We start from the raw sequence: 23,381 nt of genomic DNA on the forward strand, positions 1-23,381 counted from the left end.
TAAAAAAAAAATCCTCTGATAAATATGTATCTCTTTTGTATGAAAGCACACTCCTGTTGTCTGATAAGCCATTACAAACTGAGGGCAGGCCATAAATCGATGAATTAGCTTCGGCTCATTAAATGATGGTTAGCACATGAAACCCTTAGATAACATGTCAAAGTGATAGCAGCTGACTATCACTAAAAGAAATTAATGGGAATTTGTCTCACAAATTTGTGAGACACTGTAAGCCAACTTTCACCAGTCCCTATGTTCGGAGCCAGGGGCAATAAAAATGTCAATGTAGAAACACCCTACAGGAGTTACTTCCCTCTTAATGAATAACATTATATAGGCCTATATATATATGTAAATAAGAACAAACATAGGGACGGGAGCCAGTCTAACTTATAACATGCGTGGACGGTAGCTTGTATTTCCACTACCGTCCATGAATAGGCTCAATCAAACCAAGCCTGCAACATTTGAATTTATGTCGTGTTGGGCAACATGTGATTTCCCCACTTTTTTTTATATCATTATCACAGCAGCGTTGTTTGTGCCATGTGGCGGTCGTAAAAAGTCTCCCCGTACCTTCAATCAGAGCTGTTATATTTCGATCTCTTCAGATCGTTCAACACGACATTAATGTTGTGTTAGCTAGTGTACTGTTTAAATTTTGGCAGTGGTTACGATTACGGTACCGAAATCCTAGCCTCCAATTCTAGGATTACGGAAGTTTCGTATTCCTAGACAACCCTCTCATGATAGGCTAGGATTACGGAAGTATTTAAGAGGCATCAAATTAATGTTAGGACATGCATAAATGATGTTGTAAACTTATTATTTCACTTAAAATATCGATTTTTCATGCCTATCGTATATTTTGTGCTATCGATTCCGCCATTTTGGGTTAGTATAATCTTAAACGGTGATGCGCGGAAATATTATAGAATTATCTTAGTGTTTCAGTAATAGTTATCAGATAAATATAATTGCATAATCTATATAGAACCCTAATATTTTAGTGGTCAGAGGAATCTAAATACCAAGCCCTTTAATTTAGTTTCATACTTGACATTTGTCACACATAAACTTGACATGTGTGCATCAATTCAGGCCTGACATTTTATTTGTAACATGATGACTAAATATTATACAAATACGATAATTTAGTCTTGTTATGAATTCTAGCATAAAACTCGTGTCCTAACATATATTTGATGCCTCTTAAATACTTCCGTAATCATAGCTTATCCTCATAAGGTTGTCTACGAATACGGAACTTCCGTAATCCTAGAACGGGAGGATAGGATTATGGTACCGTAATCGCCACTCCCTTAATTTTTCAGCTTGTACATTTCGGCCTGGGTGGTTCCAGTACTCCCGCTTTAAAGGCTTTTTGGTATTGTTTAATCACCACTTGGATATGTTGCCTGCTTTTTAATTTTGCCTTTTGGCAGTTTTTGTGATATGCAAGCTCAATAAACACAGACCACCTCTCTAAATTCCATTTTGTTTAGTTCTGCCTATATCGAATTGATAGGGTTTTCCATGAAGTCTCATTTACAACATTTATCGCAAAAATCCGAAGTGAATTTTCTGTGGAAAAGGTATAACTTCTCGAGGTAAATCATGTCTTTTGTTTCAAAAGATGTATGTTGTAATGTCGTTGAATTTCAAGTTATTAAAGTATTTAAGCATGCATATGCATCAGCATGATTTTATATTTTGTATTCACGAAATACATTTCGATTATTCCACAAGAAAGTAAAATCAATTGATGGAAGCAAGTACATTCAATTAAGTGCAAACAGCAGTTTAATAATTTTCATTGGACAGTGAATACACATGTCTTATAATAATATCTTCTACTAACAGCGGCAGTTGGAAAAGCAAGCGTTCTAACTTCAAGCCACAGCAAACACTTATAGGACATCACATTAATGAATCAACTGCAATCAATTAATAATCGGCATCAGACGACTATCCATGGTTAAATTTCGCTTTTATATGCTCTACATACTTAAGTTTTTAAAAAGTGTGACATGATCAGTATTTTTGCTTAGCAGTATTTTTTTTCCTATATAGAATGTGAAATTATTCAAGTGCTTGAATTGAACTCTTTCTTTGTATTATCTTGGAATTAAAAGTTTTTCCTTATCATCAGTAACGTAAAAAGTTACAAAGTCTGTCAAATGTTGTCATAAGTCTTCCATAAATCATTTTTCCTTTTACGTAATTATATCTCAGATATGCTCTACCACGCACCCCAAATGTGCTATCCGGCCTTGACATAGTCGAGAACATTGTCTCAATTGACACGTGTTGTTCCATACATGTATTTTAAAATATTGCTTCTTTTGTGACTGTTTCTGTTGCCTAGTTAAGGAACTTGATATGATAATTAGGGATAATCCGAGCTGTTATACCAACATATCGTGTTTGTTTAACAAAATGAAGAAACGATGTGAATACTCTCAGCAATGCTGCGGTTTCACGGGCGATAGCAATGCTCCTTGAAGTCATAATGTCATGAACATCTGACTCATGTTTGGGTGTTTACAGTTTCAAGAGATCACTTTATATGTTTTAAGGTTGAGATAAGTAATAAAATAGTTTTTTTTTATAATTAAAACAAGAAACATATAAATTTTCGTCTAATCTCACCCAGGTCTGGAATGGAAAATTTTATACTGTGATACAATGGTTAAGAAAAATTACCCTTATAAATTGCCTCGATAAGTGTTCGAAAATTTATAAAAAAAAATTTAAAAACTTTTTGAAGATTATTTTGTTTTCTTCTGTAAGCCTATACAGTGAAATGATATGTTTTGTCTAAAAATACGCAACTTCTGAAAACTGGGGTCGTGTTCTAGGTCATAGACGGATAGCTCAGTGGTTTGCACACTGGCCTTCCAATCCTGAGGTCGGGGGTTCGATCCCCGGCAGCTACTCGGGAATTTTCAGAAACACTTTTCAGTGTTTCCCACCCAACTAGAGGTGTACTGGTCAGGAACCCAGGCAATCCGTGCGTGTATCAGTGCTATACACTGGGCACGATAAAGAACCAGGCTGTCTATCCAAAACGAGCTAGGCTAAGTTAGCAGGACAAGCCTGTATCTGATTTCTGATCTCTCTGTCGTGGGGGCTTTGTCTCACTCTGTCCCTCTGGTCAGATCGCTCTGTGTCTGTACTAGTAGAGGATGAATTATGCACCCTGTGTGGCTGCATTTGAACTATCTAAAGCGCCTTTGAACGTGAAATTGATCATGAAAAGGCCGCTATATAAATCTTGCATAATAATAATAATAATAATAATAGGGGATGAAAATCCCCGAGACGGTAACGTCCGTATATAGTTATTCGTCTGTGTTCTCTGCATATACTGAGGCAATTTTTTCGATGTTTTCCGGTTCCGGTTTATAAACACACCGCAGACTGGTTGTCTGCATGAACATCCGATCACCCCGAATTAGTCACAGAAATTCGTAAACCGGACCAACATGATTCTTTTACTTCTTTTTCGTAATGAAAACTGTACATGCAAATGAAAAACACTTTTAAAACAGTAAGGAAGTGTAAAGGCCGTCAAGTTCCTGCGTGGAGTGCAAACAAACAAACAAAAAATTCCGAAAGCCAGTGCGAGAACGCTGAATGACGTCACCGTCACGGCTTCCCGTAAATTTTGCAAAGTATGATATTCGCTGTAAGAGGTATGATGACACTAAATGTAAACTTGATTGTTAGTTTCTTTTGGGTGTTGAATATTTCTTTGTAAGTAGTTATATAAAAGACAAATCCTCATGCTAGGCGGTGCCTTAATTCATATTAGACACTTTCGAATGAAATGGTAAAAGATGGAAAGGTAAAAGTTAAACGAAGCACTTTGGCGAAGACTTCGACATCCACATCTACATAGATTTAAAGAATGCTCTGCACAATCAATACTGATCAAACTGCAGAATCGCAAGTCACGTGAACAGTTGTTAAAAGTGACAAAGGTCTCACGAAGCGTAAAGTTAAACAAGTAAAAAAAGACTACAGTGCTGTGGTTGAAACAAATTAAAGAAGTACCTTAAAAGGGGGTTACAGTAGTCAGTTGCTCAGCAAATAGAATAAGCAGGCTTATAGCTGGGACTGGACGTCAAAACATATATCACCGGGAGATGTTATGGGTTATGTTATGATCCGGCATAAGGTAACTGGGCCGCCAACAGGTCCAAAGTCATTGATTAATATTTCGAAGGGCCAAATTGTAAAAAATGTCTTTACAGTATGTCATCATGCAAAAAAAATATATATTATGACTTGACTATAAGAATCCTTAAGATATATTTTTATAATCTTGGTACTTTTATTGAAAGAAGAAAGTATTTATTCACACTTATAATCTTATGTTAAACATTTTGTATTAGGTTGACTACGCATGTATGAACACCTAGAGTATCCCGGAATATTTTTCCGGATCCGTGGTTTTAGTCCTGCGTAGTAAATCACACGATTTGTACATTTTTTGAATTACCGGAAGGATTTCGTCTTGGAAATTTTGTTTGTATTTTGTAAGAATATTAAGTTTTATGTAACTATTTCACATTTATATTTTCATATGTATGTTGGACGTAATTCAGCTTCGAATTGATTGGCTTTTGTTGATTTTTAAGCACATTAGTTTGTCTTATTGCAGCAGTACTGTATTCGGTTAATTTATTTTCGGATAAAGCATTTGCATGCTATAGGTTGTCACGAATTGGCCATAAATTTAAATAAAACTTACATATATCAAAAGGGGATTCAGTTCCTCATTGATTTATGAAAAAAGTATCAAATAATACCGAAAATTATGAATTTTCTGGTGATTTAAACCTAAATAGTATGTACTGAACACGATTAACATAATTTTTACCGCGTCTACACGCAAAATGTGTAAGCAATAAAAACCAACAACTTTACATGACTGTACGGTGATTTATCTGTCATTATTTTGGTCCTTATTTTGGTCCTTCGAAATTTTTATGTTTAGATTGCCTAATCATTGCCCGTCACTAATATAAAACAAATTCTCTGAACGTCAAATTATTTTGACAAACCCCTACTAGCCGAGTTTAAATGAGTCTTTCTACCTAGTTTATTGAGACGATCATCCTTTAAACCTTTGGAGTCTTTCTCTGTTGATAAAACTGAATGAAACAAGTGTTTACTGCCTGTTAACAATATTATGTGTCCCCTTTTCCATAAGGCAGTGGCTACGATTACGGAACCATAATCCTAGCCTCCGGTTCTAGGATTACGGGAGTTCCGTATTCCTAGACTGCCCTATGAGAATAGGCTAGGTTTACGGAAGTATTTAAGAGGCATCAAATTTATGTTAGGACATGCATAAATGACATTGTAAACTTACTCATTTCACTTAATTTCACTAAATATTTCGTGCTATCGATCGGCCGTTTTGGGTTAGTATATAGAATTATCTATGTTTCGTATATACCTGCATTTTTTTCATCAAGTCACCACAAATGGTCTTTAATAACATACAATATGGTTATAAATCATAAAATTCAGGGCTCACGCTGTCAGTCGCCATTATCGCCATTTGCGATTATTTTATTTAAATGGCGAATATTTTTTCATTTTGGCGACAGGAACTGGCGATTATTTTATTTAATTGCTACATAAATAATTATGCCCAGTGACACAGTAACCCGCGGTCTGCTAGTGTAGAAAATCACTAGAGCGGACTGTTTATTACCTCGTGTATTCCAAACACGTGTCAACTATGCCGATAACATTGCCCAACGCGGTATGATGCAGACGACAGTTAAACCGATTATAACCGGAAGTTAATCTTACTTATCTAGCTGTCAGTCAGATTGAACTGACAGGCTACTTTTTTGGAACATTTTAAAACGCCAGCGCAAATTTTTTTCAACTCTATATTCGGCAGACGACAATTAAACCAATTTGTACGGGCAGTTTCCTGATGGAAAATTAAATTGCCAACTATAGTTACCGCTAATTTAATTATCTTTAAAAACATATTATAAACTGACCTAACTGTCAACGGTTTCAAAATGTCTTTAATCAGGATCTAGGTTAGATCTATATGTGTTTTTAATCTAAAATGAAATTGTTCGAAGCGAAAAAAATTTTTTTTTTTTCTCGAATTTTCAGAATTTGTAAAAATGCGATTTGTAAATATTAAAGGCCTTTTTTTTTAAAATAGTCTATTTTTTTTACCAAGACAATTCTGGTATAATAAATTTTTTTTTGTTTGCACTTTAAATTTTAAAAAAATGTCGGAAAAAACCCATCCGTTTCATTTTTAGAAACAGGGCCGATAGGGGCAAACAAAAAAAATCAATTAAAATGTGTTTGCTACTGTAATTGCGTAAGTAAAAACATTCTAAAAACAAAAAAATTAGTATATTTCTTTAATAAAGCTCAAAAACCTGGGACAAAAGCTGTAATTCAATAGTGTGCATAGATGCCAATATCACGTATTTTCGCGACTTGATTGTTTTGTATTTTTCAGAAATTTTAAAAGTCGTTATGGTCAAAAGAATCTGAAAAACTTTTGTATAAAGAAATGTATAAACTGATGATACTCAAAGACGGGGTAAACTTTCCTTGGTGCAACTGTGTCTTTGTGTGTGCATGAAGGGGCAAATTGAGCATACCCCAGCCCATAATGTCAGTCAATACAAAAATTTCAATGCCTTACACGAACTAACTATGTGCCCTGTAAAACCTTCAAAATCCACAAAATATAGCTTTTTAAACGTTATAGGGGACCCCACCACCAATTTTGGGAGGTAATTTCCCGATACCCACCCACCCCCCCTTTTGGGGGCCTGCTATTTTTTTAAAGTAATTAAGAAGATTATATTTTAAAATTTAACATTTTCAGTTTTATAAAATTGCACGCAAAGATCCACACAATTTTGGCTTTTAATTTTTCATAGGTTAAAAAGTTGGCTTTTTTTTTTTGGGGGCCAGTGTGACTGTGACCCTGAAATTCAAGTATAGATTTTTTTTAAATCTAACTTTGACACTAAATTTTTCTAATAATTTTCCCCGCCCCCCCATTAAATTATCCCTAACCCAAAACGGCGGATAGAAAACACGAAATGATAAGGCAGGCATAAAATTAAAGTAAAATAAGGGTGGTTTTAAATAATGAAGCTTTTTTTTTTCTCTCCCCTATTTTAATTCATTTTAGTTTTAGAATGTTTTTTGGGACAAATTATACCAACTCAATGTGTCAAAAATGTGTGCAATTTCACTTAATGACTCAAACAGTTTTTAAAGTTATTTTTTAATTTTAGCTAATTTTTTTCCCTGTCACCCCAAAAAAATGTGACATTTTTCATGAAGTATAGTTTTCAACTTTTGGGTTACTTTTTTAAAAACCCGCTTTTTTGTTACAGCTTTTTGGGTTTTTTGTGTAACTTAAAACCCGCCAATTTAAATAAAATACTTCTTTTCATTTCCTACATTTTATTTTTCCAATATTTCACATCTTGTGATGGGGAAACCCCCTCAAAAAAATAGTTAAAAAAAAAAAATAAATTTAATGTTGAAACTACAATTTCATAACCCCTTTTACTTTTCTAAAATCTTAATGTTTTTCTAAAATCTTTATCCTTTCAGCTGTGAAACACGTTGATTTTTTTTTTTAATAAATAATTTTTTCAGAAACTTAGGATGTCAAACACCTTTAAAAAAAGTCCCCCGTGCACCTTTTCAGTTGTTAAAGTCAGATTTCTTTTATTCTTTAAATAAAATGGGATTTTATTTTTTTTCCCCAAAGGGGGTTACAAAAAAATACAAAAAACCGTTCCAAAATTCACATATTCGACTGTTAAAAATTCACAGAGCCAAAAATGATGCCCCGTGCACCTTTTTTGACATATATCAATTTCATAGCATTACAGAATTTTTTTGGGGGCAGTTCTATTTCTTAGCAGTGAATGAAAAAATTTTGGCATTACTTTATAATTTACATTTTTAAGAACCCTGGGCAATTTAAAATTTATTGTTTGCATTTTCTTCTGAATTGCCAATTTTCGTTTAAAAGGGGAAAAATCAATTTTTATTGCTTCTTAAGCTCTTAAGTTTACCAAAAAAATGTAAGTTCATAGAAATATTGTGTAGTTAAAAAATTTTTCTTACCCGAACATATTCTGTGAATAAAATATTTTGATACATTGTCCCCAGGCACCCTTTTTAGTGACATTATAAAGTATGTATGAATTTTACTTTTCCATTTTACATGCAGCTTTTTGTCATTTTTTTTACTATATAAACATTGCAGAAAACTAAATGATTTTCAAGTGTTAGTTAGGTAAAATCACTTATTTTTTCATTTAAAGCTTTACTTTTTGAATTCATGTGTTTTAGTGAAATTTTTCAATTTTGTAGTTATTATGTGGAATAAACTTTTTTTTAATAGTATTTGTCAAATTTGATTCCTTTATTTTTTATGAAAAAAAACAATAATGGTGAAATTACTGATCTTCAGTATGTGCCCCTGTGCACGTAAAATAACTCAAATTTTTAGCTGACAATTCTAGAAATTAGAATTATGGACATTTTGAAATTTGGGATGTGGGTTTTTAAACAGCAAAGTGAGAGAAAAAAAAAAAAGGTTTTTTAATTATATGTTAGTTATTTTGCATTCACAACAACTTTTTAGGTAAAGTTTTATTTTTATGTCAGATTTGTGCCCGAAAGGGTGATTTTAAAAACCAAGTCCCCAAACATATGATTAAATAAGTTTTAAAACCCAAAAACATACACCCCTTACTTTTCATTTTTTTGAAAAAAATTTCTGTTTTTTCAATTTTTCCCTTTTCAAAAACCTGCAACATTTATCACCCATCTTATGGGAAAATCACGAACTTTGAATTAAAGGGTGAAATATTTTCTTATTGGCATGTTCAAAACTTTTTGAGAGTTATTTTCCCTTTAAAAATTTGAAGTATTTGCTATCATAAAAAATAGGTGACCACCCTAAGAAATAAGTTTGAATTTTCAACCCCTATGTCACACTTTTGCTTCATTATTTTGAAAACCACCCATAAGTTAGTTTACAACATCATTTATGCGTGTCCTAACATATACTTTATGCCTCTTAAAATACTCCCGTAATCCTAGCCTATCCTCATAGGGTTGTCTAGGAATACGGAACTTCCGTAATCCTAGAACCGGAGGCTAGGATTACGGTACCGTAATCGTAGCCACTGCCTTTCCATAAACAGTAAGCTACCATTTTGCCCACTTGTTTGATAAGTGATAAATTCTGTTATCAGGACGGAACCATACCTTGTAAGAAGGCTGTATACAGTGCTAAATTTGATTTGATTAAAATAAATTGTTCCATTTTGTAAATGGAATCGTATCAAACAGTGCCAAATGCAACACAGAAATGTCAAAACAGCCTGGATTTGTGAAAATGTTACAAAAAATTACCATGAATTTATGGTATTTCTTCCTGTTTGATTTGAGAAAATAATGCATTTACGATCATGGGTCCCTGTTATAGAAGGGGAAAACTAGCCAGAATCACGACTGAAGACAATATCCAGGGATAATTGATCGTTTCATGTTTGAAAGATCATGTAAACAATTACAAAAATCTGTCAACATGGGAGCCTTAGTCCTAGTCCTTGATTTCATGATCATATAAAGAAATGCTTATACCAGATGACCATGTTGCTGAGGTCTGTGAAAGTTTTCAGCAAGTTGATATAAAATAAATATGTCTGAAGCAGAATGTAAGACAACATGTCTGCTTGTGACTAATGTGAGCTTGACATTTTCCATGACATTAAGACATAGTTTGGTAGCTTTTTTACAGAACAGTTTATTAGCTGAGGCATTTTGCAATTTTTTTTTGCAAACTAGCATATACTGCCTGAAACCATTGATAAATTTAACAAGCAAAAAATAAACACTATTAATTTATGTGTTAAATGTTCTACTAGGTAACAAAGCTACTAAGACCTCTGGTCTGTTGAACAGTCAGGGGTGTAACTGTTCTAAGTTATGTAACCTATTTCAGTTACTTTTTCAAGCATTTTATAACCTGTATTAAGTTATAAATTATTGTTAACTCAGGTAAGTTATTCAAAAAAAAGTCTTTTTGCAGTTCTCACAAAGTGACCTTTAAAATGAAATTAGTAGCAAACTGTGGTTAATCAAATTCTCTTTTAGTCTGATCATGACTTGATAAGCATAATGGGATGCTGTATTAGTTATAAATTATTGTTAACTCCTGAAGGTAAGTTATTAAAAAAAAAGTCTTTTTGCAGTTCTCACAAAGTGACCTTTAAAATGAAATTAGTAGCAAACTGTGGTTAATCAAATTCTCTTTTAGTCTGATCATGACTTGATAAGCATAATGGGATGTTAAGAGTTTTATAGCTTCAAAACATTTGTGTAAAACTTTATAAGCCTTGCATAAACATTTTTACTGCATAGCTGGAAAAATAAAAATTCAAGGATTCAGTAAATAATTGCATTAGTCTCATTCAAAATGAGGAATTGGCACAGGAGGGCTTTGAAATATTTTATTATAACTGAAACGAGTTGTGAAAGTATTTAGCAATAACTCAAATATGTTATAAACCGCGATAACCTGAAACAGTTACACCCCTGACTGTTGAAATAAGTAAATGTTAGTGAGAAATTGATTTTTTTTTGTGACTTTCTTTCCAGGGCTTGAATCAGGATGACAACAGCTGCCAGACCAACATTTGAGCCCGCTAGGGGCGGGAAAGGTAAAGGGGAGGGTGGAGACCTGAGTGCCATGTCAAAACAATATTCAAGCAGAGATCTGCCAGGGCATACTCGATTAAAGTACAGGTAACACTCTTCTTTTTGTTCTGCAGATGATTTATTTAAATTTTAAATCATGATTTGATTTAATTATGCTTTTGTTTTAACTAATAGTTAACCTTTTTTCTTTGATAATTTATGAAAATCAGATTTGTTTTTACTTGTTTTTCAGTAACTCTTAACTATAAATCCAACTTTTATTAGATGAAATTTAGCCATAATAAGACTATCATTATACTGGTATTCACTGGTGGCCTATATTTATTTTTTTGAAAATACAAAATTAATGGGACATTCATAAGTGGGAGAGCATTACTTAGAGGATATACGGTACATTTTAGAATGGAATTAAAATATGGTAAATCATCTCAACTGAAGTAAACATTTGACAGATGTAGCAGATCTTACATCAAGTTTATTTTATTTTGTTAATAGACAGGACGGTCAGGGAACCTCAGACGACCTGAGAGGAAGAGATTTTAGACGCGATCTTGAAGATAGGGAGAGGGCTGTCAGAGAAAAAAGGGACAGAAACAGGGGTTAGTGTCTGTACCATGCTTCTACTTATTTCTTCCTTATTCCCACTGTCGTAATGACTTTGCAGGTACATAGAATTTGAAGGATAGTTGCAGAAAGTGACTAATCATTATTTCTAAAGGAGCTATGTCTACTGTCCTGATTATAATGTAAAGTGTTGCAAATTTAATATTGTGTCTAGGAAAAAAAACCCCTAAAAGTAAAGAATCCCTTTAAAGTAAAGTGATTCTTATAGTTATATGCAGCATAATTATATTTATAAAAAACACAAACTCGACAAATGCTCTCTTGAAAGCTAGTCACCTGATAGATATGAGGGTTTCCATTGTTAAGTCATACTATGATAGTCTTTGAATCACTGAACCAGGTGGACACAATACCAGGAGCGGAGGGGCACCAGGGGTTTCTTCCACCTTAGAAAAATCGCCATATCACCTGTGCCAGTGTGATTCAAAATCTAAATATAAAAAGGAAATGTGATGTAAAATAGGAGAAATTCACCTGTGGTGTAAACTTAAGAAATTTTTGAGATATTGTAAACACTGTTAATATTTGATATCTTTATCTAATGTTCATTAAGCATGATAGGCATGCTCCATTATTAACACAGGTGATTAAATTACTTATAAAAAAAATGATCAAATAAACCACAGTATTTTACAGAATTGGACCATGAACTATTTGTATAAATTTATCACATGTTTGACACTTTGGGAGTTAAATAAAGCCATTACATAATTCTTGTATTACACAAGTGTAATAAAACTTCGATGTTGATGTTGTTTTGATTATAGGAAATATTGATCGAATTGAAGTGGTCTATGATAGGTAGAGAAAGAAGAAATTTCAACAGAAAAAATATTACATATGATAAAAAGAATATTATATTTGTTTCTTTCCACATTGAATTTATCAAACTTGTAGAATAAAATTGAAATTAAAATTGGACTGGCATTTTATTAGCTCATCTGATTTTTTGAAAAAAAATGATGAGTTATTGTCATCACTTGAGCGGTTGTCGGCGTCGGCGCCGGCGTCTGCGTCGGCGTTGCCTGGTTAAGTTTTATGTTTAGGTCAGCTTTTCTCCTAAACTATCAAAGCTATTGCTTTGAAACTTGGAATACTTGTTCACCATCATAAGCTGACCCTGTATAGCAAGAAACATAACTCCATCTTGCTTTTTGCAAGATTTATGGCCCCTTTTGTACTTAGAAAATATCAGATTTCTTGGTTAAGTTTTATGTTTAGGTCAACTTTTCTCCCAAACTATCAAAGCTATTGCTTTGAAACTTGGAATACTTGTTCACCATCATAAGCAGACCCTGTACATCAAGAAACATAACTCCATCTTGCTTTTTGCAAGATTTATTGCCCCTTTTTGACTTAGAAAATCAGTTTTCTTGGTTAAGTTTTATGTTTAGGTCAGCTTTTATCCTAAACTATCAAAGCTATTGCTTTAAAACTTGCAACACTTGTTCACCATCATAAGTTGACCCTGTACAGCAAGAAACATAACTCCATCCTGCTTTTTGCTAGATTTATGGCCCCTTTTGGACTTAGAAAATATCAGATTTCTTGGTTAAGTTTTATGTTTAGGTCAACTTTTTCTCTTAAACTATCAAAGCTATTGCTTTGAAACTTGCAACACTTGTTCACCATCATAAGATGACCCTGTACAGCAAGCAGCGTAACTCCATCCTGCTTTTTGCAATAATTATTGCCCCTTTTGGACTTAGAAAATCATTTTCTTGGTTGAGTATTATGTTTAAGTCATTTTTTCTCATAAACTATCAAAGCTATTGCTTTAAAACTTGCAACAGTTTTTCACCATCATAAGTGGACACTGTACATCAAGAAACATAACTCTATCCTGCTTTTTGCAAGAATGATGGCCCTTTTTAGACTTAGAAAATCATGGGTAGGACAATATTTCTATTACACAAAAAAAATCAGATGAGCGTCAGCACCCGCAAGGCGGTGCTCTTGTTATTTTATTCAACTTCTTGATAAGACATGTGATATCCTCTCTATATGATTTTGTAGGGATAACACATGATTTTTCGTGTTATAACGTCTGCAGAATCCCGAGGGATTGGTTGGTGCCCAAGCCCGTACGGCGAGAGTACCAATGTATCCCGAGGGATTTTGAAGATGTTATAACACGGAAATAACATGTGCTAACGCTATTCTAGCATAAAACGTGAAAAAAAACGAATAAATGAATACATTATCCCTCAACGTCATTAAATTTCCATGAAATGCACGGGAATATCTGAGTTGTTTTTTCACATTGACGACATTTCCGTTTGAATTATCTGTTTTGGGGCCGTAATGCGTTAGCGCTCTGTCACGGAATGCGCATATATAAAAAGGTTTTATAACAGCACGTGAGGGCGAGAATCTCTCTGTTAACACACGTTTTCTCTCCTGTTAAAACACCCCCAAAAAGTGACAAGAACAGCAGTTTTATGCTAGAATGTAGGTTCAAGTTGTTTCCTTGTATTTAACACCTTATTTATTCATTTATTTAAATCTTTTTAGTAACAAGGCTTTTAAATGTCCCCTAAAAGCTCTTGTTTATATCACCAGCAGTTTCTTATTTTGCTATCTTGTTTTAATGTGTATATAGATTCTGGAAGCAGTAAGAGGCCAAGGTTGGAACAGATTCCAGCAGCAAATTTAGATGCCGATGATCCTATTGATGATGATGTAAGTATACCTGGGAACCAGCTTCATCAAGTTTCTGTATTGATTAATATGTCACTCCCGATTTATCTGTTCATTTTTAGCTCACCTGAGCAAAAAGTGCTCAAAGGTGAGCTTTTGTGATCACCCTGTGTCCGTCTGTCCGTCATCAGTTGTCCGTCCATCGTCGTCAACAATTTGACTGTTAACACTCTAGAGGTCACAATACTGGCCTAATCTTAATAAAACTTGGTCAGAATGTTACCCTCAATAAAATCTTGGATGAGTTCGATATTGGGTCATCTCGGGTCAAAAACTAGGTCACCAGGTCAAATCAAAGGAAAAGCTTGTTAACACTCTAGAGGGCACAATTTTGGCCTAATCTTAATGAAACTTGGTCCGAATGTTACCCTCAATAAAATCTTGGACGAGTTCGATATTGTGTCATATGGGGTCATAAACTAGGTCACCAGGTCAAATCAAAGGAAAAGCTTCTTAACACTGTAGAACCAGCATTTATGACTGTATCTTGGTGAAACTTGGTCAGAATGTTAATCTTGATGATCTCAAGGTCCAGTTTGAATCTGGGTCATTAAGGTCAAAAACTAGGTCACCAGAGGAAAAGCTGGTAAACACTCTAGAGGCCACATTTATGACTGTATCTTCATGAAACTTAGTCAGAATGTTAATCTTGATGATCTTAAGGTCAGATTTGAATGTGGGTCATGTGGGGTCAAAAACTAGGTCACCAGGTCGAATCAAAGGAAAAACTTGTTAACACTTTAGAGGCCACATTTCTGACCATATCTTAATGAAACTTGGTCAGAATGTTAATCTTGATGATCTTTAGGTCAGTAGGTCAGGTGAGCGATACAGGGCCTTCATGGCCCTCTTGTAATGGTATATCAATTAAATGGAAGCCAGATGTAAATTTACTATTCAAAATTATCATAAAAATTTTAAGGCTTTGGAAGTCTTGGAAACTCTGTCGTTTTGAAACAAATTACAACCATCTATGCTTCAGTTGGTACTACCCCAAACCACAAATATTCAAACACAGTAATATTTTTATAAACATGAGAGTTAAGAAATGATTATTATCAATGATTTATCAGTCGTAGTTAATCATTTTGATAAAATATACCATAGCAGTTACTATTTTGTATTAATGGTTCATTTTTACAGTCAAGTAATTCAGCTCAAGAAATAAAGCTTAAATTGTTAACCAGTATTGTATAATTGGAATGTTACAAGATTTTTCAGCTCTGTAAGTGTTAATTTCCATTTGGTGATGAAGTACATGGCTGTGTCAAAAATACACAAGAATGCCTTTTGCCTCCTCACTTAAAACATATGAAATACCAAATATAGAAACTACGTCAATGTAGATAATTTCTGAATCGTAAAACATTTATATACTGTTTACAGAGATATGAGTGTGAAGAAAATAACATGCAGTCTAAGTGATGCAAAATTGGATATTTTACAGGATGAGGAAGACAGTTCTGACGATGAAGATGATACTGCTGAACTCTTAGCAGAGCTGCAGAAAATCAAGAAAGAACGACTGAGAGAGAAGGCCAAAATGGTAATAAAATATATCTATGATTTAACCCTTACCCTGCTAAATTTCTATAATAAACTTGTCCATCTTTCTAAATTCAATTTGGACAGTACCATTAACTGTGTAAAAAAGGTGCTTACCAAAAAAGATACTGACTGTATGGCAAACAGTGCATATCTTGATCAGGCTGCATGGATTGCAGGCTGATCATGATCTACACTGGTAGCAAAGGCAGAATCAATCATGTCCAGCATGATATGGGTTTAGAAGTAATATTTATAGCAGACACTTAGTTTAATTAACCTAAATCCCAACAAGAGGTTACTGTATATCCCATGAAGTCAGTTCAAGAGTAGTTCAATAGGAGACAACCGTCTTAAATTTTTTTTTGCAAAATAATGTGTTGAAAGATACATGTTTTTTGCAATCTGGATATACAATGAAGTGAATGTTTATGAAAGTGAAGATACAGATTTTTGATTTCACAGCACAAAATTAATGTTTCATAAAAAATGTTAGATTTTTAAGTTGAATAAATACATGTATGTTCTTTATTTGTAAAAGATTTAAGACTCACTAGATACTGTAAAATCACCAATGTTTGCAAGGGATTTAATTTCTCTATAGTCACAAACTGACTTTTTTTGGGAGAAAGAATACTCACAGAAGTGCTTTTTGGCTGTGATAAGTTCACAGGTTGGCCATATTTTGCAACTATTATACCTCATGAACTTATTCATATCTTACCAATAGTGAACTTTTAGCTTCAAGAAAAGCATGTATTTTTATGGTATGTTTGGTATTACAGGAAGCAGACAAGAAAGTTGAGGAAGAGAGGATCAGGACAGAAATTATCTTGAAGGGTAATCCTCTGCTGAACCAGGACAAACCAGTGGAATTTAAAGTGAAACGAAGGTAATACTGATTGTAGCAATTTAATTCTGTCAGGACAAAATTAATACCGAAAAAGCTTCAATAAGCATTAATTTGCTTTCAGCTTAATCCTTTTCATTTTTGTTGTGTTCAATATGTTTTCATGTAGCTGTATATAGACGAATAAAATATGTTTAAACAAATCTCAGAATTATAAAGTCTACAAAGACAAATGTACAGTCAAACTTTGTTTGCTCAAACTTGGATAATTTGAAAATTGCCCTTCACTAGAACTTATCTTCAGAAGCTGGCAAATCTGAGTATAATGTATTTTGTCAGATGGCCCAAACTACTGATAACTAGAACAAATTTTGCTGCTCATGTCGAGTTTCAACGAACAAAGTTTGACTGTGATAGGGATGCTACACTGATATATTATGTTTTGGCTATAAATTCGTCAGTATCACAGAAAAAACCAATATAGCCAGGTACAACAGTGTTCCTGCATGTACTCCAGGACAATTAATTATATTGAACTCTCAAAATATCTGCTTTACCCAGTACTTATGCTGAAAAATCAGCAGGCATGTTTAGGGTACACAAATAGCACAAAGTAATCATGTTAAGACATTGTTTCACTTGCAGCGTTTATCACAACATAAAAACATGGCAAATGTAAATTTAAGATGCTTACAATAGACCTTGCTATATTGATGGGTGATGTTTATGTCATTGTTCTGCCTGCAAAATTGTGGTCGGAAGAAAGCCATGTTTGTTTGTTGACAATAACCCAGTAATATGATCAAATCCATCTGTAATTCATAGTGAAACAGTGATGTATCCCGATTGCATAGTTGTGAGTTTAATCTCCAGCGGGGGTGTATGTTCTTTGTGACAATTTGATAAAAGACATTGTGTCTGAAAAAATTCTTTCTCCACCTCTGATTCATGTTGGGCATTTACTTGCAGATAACAGGTTCGTTCTGGTACAGAATCTAGGAACACCGGTTAGGTTAACTTTCCTCCATTACACAACTGGAATTCTGTTGAAAAATGGTGTAAGATATCAGTGTTTGATATAGCAGATGGGTTCTGAGATTTCAGCTGGTATATAAATTATCGAATATAATTTTAGTTTAACTCTCGATCTCTTGTCTTACCTTATTTATCAGATGTGTTTGTTTCTTATTTCAGATGGGATGATGATGTGGTGTTCAAGAATTGTGCAAAAGGAGATGAGAAGAAATCTCTGTTTATAAATGACACTTTGAGATCAGAATTTCACAGAAAATTTATGGAAAAATATGTCAAATGAATGATTCTTGAAGATAGTCTTTTGGTGTTGTGGTTTGATACGGCAGCATGAAGTAAAAGTTAAAACATGTGACCTAGATATGACTTTGTGTGGGAGATATTTTAGATGGTATTTTGATTCTATTTGTAACATTCTAAACTTGTGGGGAGATAAAGGCAGAAAAAAATAGTACATCTGATGTTTAAACTGTTAGTGTTTTGAAAGTTTAACAGATTGTATTTATGTAACAGTTGGTTAATGGAAGTTGAGTATTCTGTGATACCGTTTGAAAGGGAACCAAAATGTTGACTGCCTCAGTGTTTACAGTGTGTATTTTCATATGGGAGCTCTAGGGTATTGTAGGCTGTCGTGTGAATATAATTACTCCCATAAATTAAGTCAATAAAATATCGGACTTGTCAGTATTAACTCTAGTAATAAGTAAAACTGCTTTTGCCATGCTCATTTGTCACAACATTACAAGCTTGGAACTGGTCAACCTGCTTTGGAGCAAGGGATAATAGAGTGAAAAATGAAATATTTTATATAATATCCTTCAGAGTGTAAGGTAGGACAGTAACAGTCTTCCCTTACCAAGAGCTCCCATCAGAGAACACTTTTGTGTGCATTTTGGACTGGGAGGTTTTTCAGTTTGTTTGCTCATGAAACTTGTTAATAATGGTGAACCTATAGTACATAGAGACTCAAAGAACTCTGAACTGCATGTACTTCTAAATCAAAGCTTGAACATGCAGATACCTGTGATGTCATGTAAAAACTTTCATGTAGCAGTACAGCACATTGAAGATTGTACAGAATCTATTCATTGCTTGTAGGAAAAGTTTACCATTGTCCTTTAACAACACTTTTCCATTCACCATAGTAACAGTATAGGTACTTGTCAAGAGCAGATTTTAAATATGTTTTAAACTTCTACTGTTGAATTCATATTTGCTGAAATGACTTTTTTTCCCTGATAGGAAGTCATAGTAACAAATAACAGTCCTTTTCCCACTTGTACTCTAGGAAGTCATAAAAACAGCCTGTGAAGTTGTGCACCTTTGGGTTTAATTTGGCATTCTCACCACTCTCAATTATAAAAAAAACTTGCTGTTTCAGTTTCTGTTATTCTTTGTTTCTTCGGGATGCTTTGTAGTATCCATATGCCCTACCCAAGGTAATATGAAAGTTTATTTTGTCTTGCATTGTCAGCAAGGAACATATGAGCAAGTGTGAACACCAGTGGCCTGCGAACATGCATCTAGTTTTTGTTGTTTTGTAAATTCTAATACACAATGAATGTTACTAAGAATATTTCAACTTCAACAAGAATAGCAAGTGTACATCTAATGTCCTTAACATATGCTAATATTGTCGTCACAAATGAAAAATGCAGATTGTTGTATATATGTTGCAAGAAACATGAAAACTTGAGTGTCGGTTACACTTACTAGAATAGTAAAAATCTTGATGTCTGACAAGTTTTATTACATGTTCTTTTAAAACAATGTATATATTATGATGTATATAATATCACAAACAGAAATTATTTCCTTTTTATTTGTGTTATTATTGTGGTTTTAACGCCATTTTTCACAGTACTGGTATAATAAGCTAAAAGTTAACCAAACTACCCGGTAGCATTCCTGGATTCTGCATCAGAACATGCTTGTTAAATGATTGTTTTTAGCACACCTGGGCAGGAAGTGTTTAACTGTGTATTTAAGTGATCAATCAATGTATGTCGTCCATCCTCATCCACATCTTTCTTAAAACAATTCACGTCTGAAACCGTTTTGGTGGAAGTTGATGATCCTTGGATGGTCCTCTACCAAAAGGGTCTTAAAAAGTTCCATTCAGTATAGAACTTTGGTTGCCATGGTAACCAAGCTGAAATGCTTTTAAAATCTCCAAAATCACAAGGCATAGAGTTTTGATATTTGGTACATATCATTGTTCAAATCATGCCCCTTAGGGTCAGAATTGCCGAAGTTCCCTTGTTTTTGATAAACATATCATGGTAAAAAATTAAACAATCTTTTTGTCTAAACCCTCAAGGTTCATCACTTATTTAGCATGTAAGATTGTGTAGTGGTCCCTATACCAAGTTTGTTAAAATATCTAAGATCAGATATTTGGCATATAGTATTGTGTAGAGGTCCCGAGTCTGCTAAGAAATTATGTACCCATTCTAGTTGATGAGCAATACAATGTATATGGAAACTTGACCCTCTTGTTTTATTTCAGAATTGGCCTTATTGTTGTTACTTAAGATCTAATATGACCCAGACATTTTATGACCCTACTGTTGAAGACCCTGAGGCATATAGTGTTTGCGCTGTCTTTTTCTTTAATCTCTTTCTTGTCTAGTCAGGTTTAATAGTTTTCATCCGGTTCAAATGAAACTCTATATTTAACAAAAGTATGAAGTAACTGCCTCAACAGCAGTGGAAGAATATCTACTTCATGTGTGGGGTTTCATTGATTGACTCTCTGGGTGTCTCATGCCAAAGATGTGAAAAATGGTACCAGTAGCTCCTTCGCTTGGCACTCCGGGGAACTGGCATCTTACTTTCATAGCCTGGTGGCAATGATATTCATCAGGAATGATGTGTCAAGAGTTATTATAATCATTTGTAGAACTTGCTTCATAATCAACCTAAAACTAAATTAATATGAAGCGGTCATGGGCATATTATCAGGACTTTCATATATATTTTAGCTCACCTGAACCAAGGGCTCAGGGAGAGCTATTTGTATAGGGCAGATGGTTTGGCGCCCCAATTTGGTAAAGTTTTTATATGTAAGCTGGTATCTCAGTAATCACTTGTGGTAATGGATTGAAACTTCACACACTTATTCACTGTGATTTACTGACTTACACTGCACAGGTTCAATAACTCTATTATGTTTTTTTTTTTACAAAATTATGCCCCTTTTTTGACTTAGAAGTTTTTGGTAAAGGTTTTGAATGCAAGCTGGTATCTCAGTACTCACTAATTGGAATGGATTGAAACTTCACATACTTGTTCACTGTCATGAAATGACATGCAGGTCCCATAACTCTTCTTTGCATTTTTACAAAATTATGCCCCTTTTTCGACACAGAAATTGTTTGGTTAAGGTTTTGTATGTAAGCTGGTATCTCAGTAGTGACTAATGGGAATTGATTGAAACTTCACACACTTGTCCACTGTCATAAGGTGATATGCACTGTGCAGGTTCCATAACCCTGTTTAGCATTTTTAGCTCACCTGTCATATAGTGACAAGGTGAGCTTTTGTGATCACCCTTCATCTGTCGTCAGTCCGTGTGTCCTTCAACAATATCTTGTCTGCACGATAGTGGTTTCATTTATAATTTTATTTTAACCAAACTTGCACACCATAAGACTTCGGTTCCTTTCTTCAACTGGCCAGATCCCATTATGGGTTCCAGAGTTATGGCCCATGAAAGGGCCAACATTAACTATTTTGACTTGTCTGCACAAAAGCAGCTTTATTTATGATTTGATTTTTACCAAACTTGCACACAAATTGTATCACCATAAGTTCTTGGTTCCTTTCTTGAACTGGTCAGATTCCATTATGGATTCCAGAATGATGGCCCCTGAAAGGACCATTATTAGCTATTTTGACCTTGTTTGCATAATAGCAGCTTCATTTATGATTTGAATTTAATCAAACTTGCACAAAACTTGTGTCACCATAAGATCTTGCTTCCTTTCTTGAACCAGCCAGATCCTATAATGGGTTCCAGAGTTATAGCCCCTGAAAGGGCCAAAATTAACTATTTTGACCTTGTCTGCACAATGGCAACTTCATTTATGATTTGATTCAACCAAACTTGCACACAACTTGTATCACCACAAGATCATGGCTCCTTTCTTAAACTGACCAGATTCCACCATGGGTTCTAGAGTTATGGCCCCTGAAAGGTCCAAAATTTGCTATTTTGGCTTTTGCAGCCATATAGAGACTTCATTTATGGTTTGATTTGATACAAATTTCCAAAATATCTTCTAGCTCTACGACAATAAATTTTGGATTCTTTGACGAATCTGTCAGATCCAGTCGTAGGTTCCAAAGCTATTTTATATCTTATTACCTCCCCTGATTGTAATCAAAATGGATTTATATCAGTAAGTACTCACAGGACTTATTTGAAATTTCATTATTGTCATAAGTTGGACTGAGACAATCAGGGTTGATAACTATTACTGATTTTATGTCAGTTTACCTCCCTTTATTTTTAACTAAAATGGGCATATCACCGTAACTTATGAAGATACTGATCTGAAATTTCATTTATGTCAACAGATGGACTTGGACAATCAGTGAAGATACAAATTGACTGAATTTATGACAAATTACCTCCCTTTTTTTAATTTAAACGAATATATCTCAGCAGTATCTAATGCGATTGGTTTTAAATGTTATTAAAGTCTTCCGGAGTAAGGAACAGTCATGTTAGTACAAACATGCAGCATTTGAGCCTAGGACCCTCAAACTTGGTATGGAAATTGGCCCTGACTAGGTCAAATGGGACTGTTACAAGAAAATGTTTATCCTGATGATATTCACAATGCATGCCTATGTGCTCTATGTCAAAACTTGATCCTATCATTTTGAGTAATGGTACTCAGGTGAGTGATACAGGGCCATCATGGCCCTCTTGTTACAAGATTATGCCCCGTTTTTGACTTTTGTCTTCATTCAATTGACAAGGCTGTTGAATAGTCAAAAGTTGCTGTCCTCCAATAGCTCTTGTTACTTAAACATCTTCACCTCTTAAATAACTGGTCAGAATAACACCAAATTTGGTCTGTAGCATCTTGGAGAGGTCCTTTATAAATTTTGTTCAAATGGGGACATTTGGCCCCTTTAAGGGACCGCTAGAGCTAACAATAGAAAAACCTTTAAAGGACTGCTTCTCGTGAACCACTTCATGATTCAGTTTCTTCATCAAACTTGGTCTGTAGCATCATTATAAGGTCCTCTCACAAATTTGTTCAAATGGGCGCACTTGGCCCCTTTTAGGGGCAGCTACAGCTAAAAATAGAAATACATTTAAACAACTTCTTATCATGAATCGTTTGACTGATCTTCATCAAACTTGGTATGTAGCATCATTATATGTTCCTCGCCAAAATGTATTCAAATTGGGGCATTTGGCCCCTTTAAGGGGCCACTAGAGTTAACAAGAGGGTCATGATGATCCTGAATCGCTCACCTGAGTAATATGAACCACATGTTAAAAATGGCAAACTGATGTTAAAATTTAGAAAGTAGGTCAGAAGGTAATATTCATGGTCAATGAAAGTCAGTTTTACGATCAGTGTGCAAAACTGTACGTGTCATCCAAATTTCAAGGCTGTATCTTAAAAAACAAGAAAGTAGGTCAGTAGGTCAAGGTGACTCCTAATCACTTGGGGTTATCAGGTAATTATAAGTAAACAGTGTAGGAAATATGATCTGATAATTTTTGAGGTATTTATTCCTATAAAACTCATATAACAAGTGACCCCGAGGGTGGGGCCTCTTTTTACCCGTGGGAATGATTTGAACATTCTTGTTAGACATCCACTAGGCAATGCTACATATCAAA

At 34.2% G+C, this 23,381-nt stretch overlaps 1 protein-coding gene across 1 annotated transcript; it reads left to right on the forward strand.

The window, feature by feature from the left end:
• Nucleotides 1-4,473: 4,473 nt before the first annotated feature.
• On the forward strand, nucleotides 4,474-19,334 carry LOC123554498 (spliceosome-associated protein CWC15 homolog). Its single transcript, XM_053547897.1, has 7 exons — nucleotides 4,474-4,544; nucleotides 10,702-10,848; nucleotides 11,257-11,360; nucleotides 13,988-14,067; nucleotides 15,533-15,631; nucleotides 16,416-16,522; nucleotides 17,675-19,334. The coding sequence occupies exons 2-7, from the start codon at nucleotides 10,715-10,717 to the stop codon at nucleotides 17,793-17,795; spliced, it is 645 nt and encodes a 214-aa protein (XP_053403872.1). The 5' UTR covers nucleotides 4,474-4,544; nucleotides 10,702-10,714; the 3' UTR covers nucleotides 17,796-19,334.
• Nucleotides 19,335-23,381: the final 4,047 nt, after the last annotated feature.

Source organism: Mercenaria mercenaria, chromosome 7 (genome assembly GCF_021730395.1).
Source record: "Mercenaria mercenaria strain notata chromosome 7, MADL_Memer_1, whole genome shotgun sequence".
Lineage (NCBI taxonomy): Eukaryota > Metazoa > Mollusca > Bivalvia > Venerida > Veneridae > Mercenaria > Mercenaria mercenaria.

Bases quoted from the DNA above. Each gene is read 5' to 3' on its own strand.
- LOC123554498 (XM_053547897.1), top strand. From the start codon at position 10,715: ATGACAACAGCTGCCAGACCAACATTTGAGCCCGCTAGGGGCGGGAAA. The intron at 15,632-16,415 runs GTAATAAAATAT...TTGGTATTACAG, and splicing joins TGAGAGAGAAGGCCAAAATG to GAAGCAGACAAGAAAGTTGA. The intron at 16,523-17,674 runs GTAATACTGATT...TTCTTATTTCAG, and splicing joins GAATTTAAAGTGAAACGAAG to ATGGGATGATGATGTGGTGT.